At 35.7% G+C, this 9,168-nt stretch overlaps 1 protein-coding gene across 1 annotated transcript; it reads left to right on the top strand.

Moving 5' to 3' along the window:
- The first annotated feature begins 838 nt into the window (after positions 1–838).
- Positions 839–4,244, top strand: LOC149407287 (choline-phosphate cytidylyltransferase 2-like). The gene is made up of 8 exons (XM_089612553.1): positions 839–1,063; positions 1,538–1,651; positions 1,997–2,092; positions 2,239–2,281; positions 2,374–2,529; positions 2,603–2,671; positions 3,578–3,688; positions 3,780–4,244. The coding sequence occupies exons 1-8, from the start codon at positions 951–953 to the stop codon at positions 4,029–4,031; spliced, it is 954 nt and encodes a 317-aa protein (XP_089468679.1). The 5' UTR covers positions 839–950; the 3' UTR covers positions 4,032–4,244.
- Positions 4,245–9,168: the final 4,924 nt, after the last annotated feature.

Raw genomic sequence — 9,168 nt, 5'->3', positions numbered from 1 at the left:
CATTAGTCATTACGCATTCCTAAAATTTAAAGTGATTTAGTTCCCGTGATTTTTTATTTACACATATATATTAGAAATAAAATAATTAAAATAAATTTTAATTAGGTATAAAGGCACTACAAATCAAAGTAAAAATCTTGATGTACAATAAAATCTTTACAAATCAATATAGAAAAAGTAAACATAAAAAATTAAAATAATTTGTAAATTTGCATGCGTTTTATTTAATTATTAAAAAGTCATTTATAAAATACAAATTTCTATTTTTATTTGCAAAAATAAGATACAGAACAAAAGACAAATTTAATTTTGTGAGTTAATTGTAGAAAGAAAAAAATCATTATTTAAAATTAAAGATTATTATTTTAAAATTTGAGGGTCACATAATATCTGGAAAATAAAGGCTTTAATGGTTTTGGTCATTATATTTTGAGTTAAAATATTCAATCTATGTTATTTTGATAAAACTCATACAATAATATTATTTTATAAAAAAATTTATTGCACTGACTAATTCGTTAATTTTTTTTTTTTTTTAGATTTTAGTCAAAATTTCATTTTGCTAAAAAGTAACTCAGTCAAAGTAAAATCAATTAACTGAAAATAATTAACTGAATTTACTTTGACTTGATAAGTTATTTTCTTAATAAAATAAAATTTTGACCATTTTTTGAAAGACGGTAAACATTGAATTAGTATTTTAATTGTTCTATGTAAAAAAATATTATTTTTTTTAATGAAAGCAACTTAAAATATATAAATAGTTACAAATAAGAAAATATAATAAAAAAAGAAAAACAAGAAAGTGTAAACGGAATTGCCGTTATATTCTGAGGTGCGAAATAAAAAAAAAAAAAAAGAAAAGAAAAAAAGGGGGGGTAGAGGAAGAGAACGATTTAGTTAAGCGAGCGAAAAAAAAAGAAAAGAATAAAAGCACCCGAGCTCTTTCCATGGCCGATCCGACGCCGTCTCAACCGGATCGACTGGTCAGAGTCTATGCCGATGGGATCTACGATCTCTTCCACTTCGGTCACGCTCGCTCTCTTGAGCAAGCCAAGAAATCGTACCTTTTCTTTTCGCTGTTAATTTGATCCGCGTGTATTTCTGTTTGATCTGCCGTTTTCTTTTCAGTTTCTTGTTCTCTCGTGATTGTTTCGGTTCTAGGTATAGTTTGTGTTTAAAATTGGTTACGCGTTTTAATTTCATTTTGGGTCTTTATTATAATTGATTTGTTGGTGCTACAATTTCATTGATTTAGATTCTCCAAAGTTATGATTTGTAATTATTGACCTGTGTAATCAGTTCGTTTTTCTTCTCTTCTGTGTGTGTGTATCTGGAAACACTTGGTTGATTATGCTTAGCTTTGGAATATCATTTTTATATGTATTGAAGTTCCACAGCTTTAAAAAGCTTAGTTGCTTTTGGGATTTGTTTATGGTGCCCTTTTATAAGATCTTTTAAGTAGTAGTATTTATTTGGGTTTTTCTTAAGTTTGCTTATGTGGACTAAAGTTTTGTGAATTTGATTATGACTTTAGGTTCCCAAACACATATCTGCTTGTTGGATGCTGTAATGATGAGACCACCCATAAGTACAAAGGAAAAACTGTAATGACCGAGGACGAGCGCTACGAGTCTCTTCGACATTGCAAGTATGAACAACCCCTTTAGCTTCCCCAATATTTTTATTGGTCTCGATATACTTGACTGTGGTTAAGATTTGCTCTGCTGTTAACAATTTGATGTAAAAATTTATTGACCTTAAGAATTCTCTCATCTCTCTGCCATTGGACTTTCGTTGTGATTCTCACTCTGAGTATGGAGATTGGTAGAGCTATCTTAATTTGATTTTCTTCAAGTGTTTATGTAATGGTCTGCTTGCAGTGAAGGAATTGCATTCGTAGTTAGAAATTAGTGAAGATAAATGGCCAATTGATGCCCTCTCTTTTTCTCTCTCTCTCTCTCTCTCTCTCTCTCTCTCTCTCTCTCTCGTACAGATGGGTGGATGAAGTAATTCCTGACGCGCCTTGGGTCATCACACGAGAGTTTCTCGATAAAAACAATATTGAATTTGTGGCTCACGACTCACTTCCGTAAGGATAATCAACTTTACCTCAAGATTGAAATAAATATTTTTCCAGAAGAGGAGGATTGATTTCCTTTCTACTCCATATTCGATCAACTATGAATTTGGGGATCGTAAGTGATGTTTTTCTTTTATGCAATGCATCTTCTACAGTTATGCTGATGCCAGTGGAGCCGGGAACGATGTATATGAATTTGTAGGTTTTATTTATAGCTTTCTTTTTCTTTTGTTTCTTTTTCAATTTTCCTTTTCTACGCAGAATTATTTACCGCAAGAACTCATTCGCAGGTTAAGAAAATTGGAAGGTTCAAGGAAACACAACGAACTGAAGGGATTTCTACGTCGGACATTATTATGAGGATAGTAAAAGATTATAATCAGTATGTGATGCGGAACTTGGACCGTGGATACACAAGGAAAGAGCTTGGTGTTAGCTATGTGAAGGTATGATCTAAATTCTTATATGTTGCCAGTTTCGTTTAGAACTTGACTCATCATTTTTACTTCACACTGACAGGAGAAAAGGCTGAGGGTTAACATGAGACTGATGAAGCTACAAGAGAAAGTCAAGGAACACCAAGAAAAGGTGAAATCAGTTCTTTTTATTTATTTATTGAAATTCGAGGTCGTAGCACTAGCATGACATGCAATGTGAGTAATTTCACTAATACAGTTGAAGCATCGATAGGGTTACTCATAAACCTTATAGGCTTTTAAGTTTATTTCATGTTGGACATGGGCGGGTGAATAAACTAAGAATTTTAGTAATAAGAAACTTTCAAGTGCCTGGTATTAGGGCTACGAGTTGACATCAAAGTGAATTGATTTCTCCAAAGATATCGAACAATACGCAAACAACCATGCCAGCCCTGATTTTTGAAAGAAAACTGACCGCATCAAATGGCACTTCGCCAAACCCGGACTAAATATGGAAAAGAATAATCCTTGAACTCGTTAAAATTCAAAGATAATAATAGAGCCATGCATTGGTTTAAACTCTGCAAAACATGGCAATCAGTCCCTCTCCTTTAAATAGACATTTGTTCCTTTTTACCCAATTGAACTGCCACTTTGATCGGAACTGTAGATGGATGGCCTTCCAGTACGATCAAAGATAATAACCGCAAATGTTTATTGGACTCTTATCGAATATAAGTTTGTCCCCTATCTCACTGACAAAACTTACATCGTCCCACTTCCAATCTTTTGCTGCACATGCGAAATGAGCTATGAAATGTGTAAAGCTCCAATCAATATTTTTTTTCCTTTCTCCAAAGGATGCGAAGATTATATGCATTCCAAAGATAGGGCTGGATTATAGTGAAATCAGGTTCTGTACCAGAAGTTCTTATGCATCAACCAACATGTTCTGTGTAATAACTTGACTGTTCTGCTCTATTGATTTCCGAGTTAGAGGTGTCATTATTTTTAGCGTAATAGTCTTATAGGTATTGATTATTTTCTGTTCCAATTCAATCTTTCTTTGATCTAGATTCAAACTGTTGCAAAGACCGCGGGTATGCACCGCAACGAGTGGGTAGAAAATGCTGACCGATGGGTCGCTGGTTTCCTTGAGATGTTCGAAGAGCGCTGCCACAAAATGGTAGATTCCTTTTATAATGATGATTCCTTTTGTCAACTCTATACTTCTTTATTGACTCCGTTGGTCTTTCTGACTGGTCTCTCTCTCTCAGGGAACGGCAATCAGGGAACGTATTCAAGAGAGCTTACGGAGCCAACAATCGAGAGACTGGAAGAACCTTCTGCAGAATGGAAAAGAGGACGACGTCGGCGAAGAAGGCGACGAATATTATTACGACGATGACGACACCGACGACGGAGAAGAGTATTACGACGATGATGAATACGAAGAAGACGACGAGCAGGGCAAGAAAGACGAAAAAGACGAAAAGGATGAGAAAGGAAAGAAGGAAAATATGTCGTAGGTGATGTTTTTGTCTTGGGTGTTTACTAGTTTCCTGCTTAATGAAGTTTGTTTATGGACCTTAAATTCTTTTTTTTTTAATCTTCTGGCGTGGTTAAGATATGTTCACACCTTGTAACAAAGGTTATATTATATATACACCATGTACATGATAACTGCTATGTGTGTACGTGTTTTGCAGGAAAAAAAAATAAAAAAAATTTATCCCTTGCTATGGGGTCCGTGTTATGTTGCTTGTTTGCTGTGTACCACAAGTACTATCACCTTGTAGCTTTACGATTTTTAGCAGATGCTCTGCCAAGATTGGTCGCCAGAATTACTAAAAAAAAAATTAAAAAAATTAGGCCATAGTTCAATAATCTCCCTCTTTTTAAAAAATAGTTCAAATTTTATTTTATTAAAAATATAGCTAATCAGACCGAAATAAATTAATTTAACTGTTTAATTAATTTAATTAACTTAAACTTGATGAACTATTTTTTTGATAAAATGAAACTTTACCTACAACAAATACTTGTAAAAAAAAAAATGATTAGTGGCCAGAATAATGACAGGTTATCATATTTTATTAATTTTTTGTAGTTGTTTTTGCGATTTTATTTGAGAAAATATGATATATATATGTCCCTAGAGTTTTTGTGAAATGCTTATTTATATTTTTGGATTTCATACTTATTCCCCAAATTTATTATTTTGTTACGTCTTTATCACTATTCATGACTCATATATATGTCCCTTAATCTAACATTTCATCGAAATTTTTAGTAAATAATAAAACGACGAAATTACCCTCATATATAAACATCCATGGCCATCTTACCATTTTTCTTCTTTTCGAAATCAGCTTTGTTCTATTCTCCTTTTACCTTTATTTACTCCTTTTTTTTTTTTTTTTTTCAAATGACACTAGGATGATTTTGAGCATAAGAAAGAGGGAATTAGGAGGGCAGTTTTGTAATACTTTGAAAATTTATTAAAAAGTCTACAGAATGAATATATTTGAATCATTAATATTAATTTAAGAAATAATTGAGTGATAAACAGTTTATTCAAAGAATGTTGATGATACTATTGAAAATTCAATCTATAAACAGTATAGATATGCGTGTATATACCTATTGTTTGGTATGGGAAGACCTGTAATCACAATATTCGCTAGTCTTCTGGTCTTTTAAAAAAAAAAAAAAAAAAAAAAAAAAACCAGAAGCCAAATAAAAAATTGTAAGCTAATATTTAGGGCAACCGCTAGAGCTAGCTAGTTTAAGAAACACCATATTTAGTTAAGGTCATAAATTCTGCAGTTGAAAAAGTCAAAGATTGCCGTTAAGATTAATACCAATTGTGAGAGCTTTGAACTTGAGCTTGCTTAAAAATAAGATGCCTAAATTGTTTAAGCCATAAGCTTTCATTTCATTATTGCTTGGAGTTGGGGTTATCCTTTCTTGATGTGTGTTGTCGCTATAAACATAACAACTATTTAAGACTTCGGACGGTTTGTCTCAAAGTCGGACCAAGTTGTGGCACCCGAGCCGAATGCTCTTCATTCGTCACAGAGATCTGAGAATAAGAACAAGAAAAAAAAAAGTTAGAAAAGAGCAGAGGCGGAACCTCTAGCGCGCGCTCCGACGCTCAACATTAGTCTTATTACTATGCTTGAAGTGCAGGTACCGATATTCTTAGAGAATAATTAAGGAGATTTGTGACTCGATAAGAGGAAATTGTGTACGAAGAGTCATCGACAACGTGTCAGAACTCTAAATCGAGTAGAGAGTGTTTAGAGTTGATTAATTCTCTTTTCCCTCTTGGTGAGGGGTCTATTTCTAGATGTATGAGGGCAGAAGAAGCCCTGCAATTCGTAGCCCGGGAGAGGCTTGTTGCAGGCGAAAGGTAGGACACGATCGCTCACGCGGCCTTCAGCGAGTTGGTGCGTCGCACGAGTGGCTGGCGTGTCGCACCGAGCCGTCCCGCAATTCGTGTATCGAGCAGGACGTCAACGCACGGGAGAGCCTTCAGCTCTTCGTGCGCGAGGAGCTTGTCGCGCAATCAACGAGACAAGTGGATGTGTGGCGCGTCGCGCTGCTTGTTCCATGCGGCGCGCGCACGGACTTGGGCCTAGCCCGATTCAGATGCGCTTTTCTCCGGGCTTGGCCCGTTGGGCTTTTGATGTGGAATTCCTAACAAGTCCCAAAGAATTTGATATTTTCGACTTTTCGAGAATGAACGAGAACAATGTCTGACATGGCTTTGTGGTTATTGATTATATAGATGGGGTCATCTAATTTTTGATGATCATACAAAATAATGTCATTTTACAGATAATATGGCTTATCTAATGTTAAACTCGAATGTTGGCTCAAACTTTTTACCGCTATATCAATTGAATATTTGTAAATAGTATGACTCTTGTTTCTGTTTAATTCAATTCCGTTCGGTTTTGATTAAATTAGTTATCATGAAAACCAAAAATTTAACCAAATTGAAGACGTACTACCAAATTTTAAGCTTATTTGTTAGAGCAAACTCCATTGCTAAACGATGCCAATTTTGACACATCATTAAAAGAATATATTTTTATAAATACCTCTTTACATCACTATGAGTAATTTTTGACCAAAAAACACTCCAACAGTGAACACCTTAACATAGGGCCATCTTAATATTTTATCATTGTATTTAGGTATAAGCACTCATTATTTAATTGTTTTGAAAAAAGAGGGGTGAGCACGGTGGTAGGCAGACACACCACACTAGAGCAAATAGAGGCATCCGGTGCTACGATTGTCGCATCGAATGCCTCAAAAGTCGCACCTAATAGTTCATTAGGTGCGACTTTCGGTACGACATTGTTGCACCGAAAGGTCCGTCGGTAAAGCTATTAGGTGCGACACGTCGCACCTAATTTCACGTCTATTTTGTTGCCATGACGGGTGATTTCATATCGGGTGCGACTTGTCGCACCGAATAATCTTCCCGCCATTCTATTCGGTGCGACATGTCGCACCGAATATGTTATTTTAATTAATTTTTTTTACAAAATTATATATTAGAAAATTAAATCAAAATTAATCTATAATTAACTAAAAATTAATTAACAAAATGATAAATTAGAAATAATATTATGAAAATAGAATTCTTAATTAAACATACAAATCCAGTCTAATAAAAACGAAAAAGTCAATTCCTAATTTTTTTTCCTATACAACTTATCGATAGTAGAATTCCCTCTATAAAATAAGTTGACAGAACTTCGGGAACCGCTTCCTCGTCCTCGTCCGCCGCTGCCTGACGAGCTCCCGCTCGTTCCGCCGCTTCCGTAAGGACGCTCTCGCAAGAAATCCATAGAACTAGGCGTAGAATCCGGCGTAGGGCCTGGCGTCTGCCAATCTGTGCCACCTGGTTATGATGCAGGCGGAGGTTGGGGAGTCGTGAGAGGATGATGGTGCATTTGGGACTGGGTGAGAAAGGCGATCTGTTGCCGCATCTCCTGCAGCTCGCCTTGTTGGGCGTCCATCTGAGCTCGCATCTCGCTAACCAATGGATCGGTCTGAGATGACGAACTTGATGAGCCTCTATCTAGCGCTTGTGCCACACCCAGCAATGACCTTGGGATCGAAGGCCCTATCCCGACTTCCCAGTCTCTGCGCCCCAAAACTTCGCGCATCGCATACTCCTCTGCATCTTCTTGGGAGATCACGGTGTTTTGCTCCTCCGGTTGTCGCAAAATATCTATTGTCATGGCGGTGACTTGATCTTTCACAAAAAAACCACAAAAAATTATCAGATAAGAATAATTTAAATAATTAAATATAGTAAATAAAACAAGTAACTTACCTAATTAAATATAGCAAATAAATGTATTAGGTGCGACGATAAATTATCCGGTGCGACATTCCGGATACCATTTAACATTATCGAGATATTTAATCACCTGGATGGGTATCAGGTGCGACATGTCGCATCTAATAGCCTTCCGCACTAGAAATATAAATTTGTAATAGTGTCAATGTCTAATATTTAGTGGGGTCCAGAATAGTAAAGAGTAGTAGCAGATACTTTTTTGGGCAAAGCCACATCAACCTATGACACTCCCATTGGAGCTCTTACTGTTTTGGTATGTCGTATTTTTACAAATTTTTCAATTTTTGTTTTTTTGTAAGTTCTGGACACGAAGCCGAGGTCATGAGTTCAAATCATGATTAGGTCAAAGTTTCCCCGGAAAAAAAGAAGTCACGAAAAGACATGAAAAATTATATGCGTGCACGAAAGCTGTTATATCCAATTATATATAGTTATTATAGCTATCTCTATCCCAATCTTGAATTACTCATCTATAGCATTGTCATTAATAAAAGTAAAGTCAATGTTTTTTTATTTTCTAAGCTAGACTTTCCTAATGCTCTCTCTGTCTTAGAAGGCCATACCACTAGTTGGAACATTCCTCTAGAAACCCTTAGATCTTCTTTTTCTCTGCGTCAGTTGTCCTTGGTCTTTCCCTTACCTTTGTCGCGTTTCCAAGGGAATAGTAATGATCAACCATGTTTGTGGAAGGACAAGTCAAAGGGGTTGAAGTACAAGAACTCACAAGTGGCAGTGCCTTATTCCTACCATTGATGGCAAGCGATCGAGGAAGTGGATTCTCTCACAGACCTAACCAAATCTCTTAATATGGGTGATGAGGATTGCGATCTTAGTGCGATATCGGAGTAGTGAGGTAGTAGTGTGGTGCGACCAATTGAGCCATGGTCGCCGTCGGTAAGGTGTTCGCTGCAATATTTATAGGATGAAGTTTCTGTTAGTAATATTGCCCACTGAATATAATAAACTAAACCTATATGATTACTAAATTGAATAAAAAGTTTACTTTATTAGCATTATTGATTAGTGAGTTGTTTTCTAGCTAGAATCAATAACAACTATCATTCTTAGTCTCCGTATTAAACTAAATTAATTACATTCCGGCCATCTAAGTTCGGGCGGTGAACTAAAACTTGGTCGATGATTAATACATGTCTGGATAGCTGTATCTAAAATCATATATGTCGAACGCATGTGAATGTTGATCACTTGGTGGAAGCATTCTACATTTTTGGTAAGTGTACGACCTATATAGACTTTGGTTGTTGATGTGTAATTTAAGT

This window comes from Urtica dioica, chromosome 1, assembly GCF_054948205.1.
Source record: "Urtica dioica subsp. dioica isolate 48M chromosome 1, U.dioica_male_clone48M_v1_H2, whole genome shotgun sequence".
Lineage (NCBI taxonomy): Eukaryota > Viridiplantae > Streptophyta > Magnoliopsida > Rosales > Urticaceae > Urtica > Urtica dioica.
Note: the sequence above shows the minus strand (reverse complement) of the source record. Positions and strands in the feature narration are given on the sequence as shown.

Bases quoted from the DNA above. Each gene is read 5' to 3' on its own strand.
- LOC149407287 (XM_089612553.1), top strand. From the start codon at position 951: ATGGCCGATCCGACGCCGTCTCAACCGGATCGACTGGTCAGAGTCTAT. The intron at 1,064-1,537 runs GTACCTTTTCTT...TTATGACTTTAG, and splicing joins CTTGAGCAAGCCAAGAAATC to GTTCCCAAACACATATCTGC. The intron at 2,672-3,577 runs GTGAAATCAGTT...TCTTTGATCTAG, and splicing joins TCAAGGAACACCAAGAAAAG to ATTCAAACTGTTGCAAAGAC.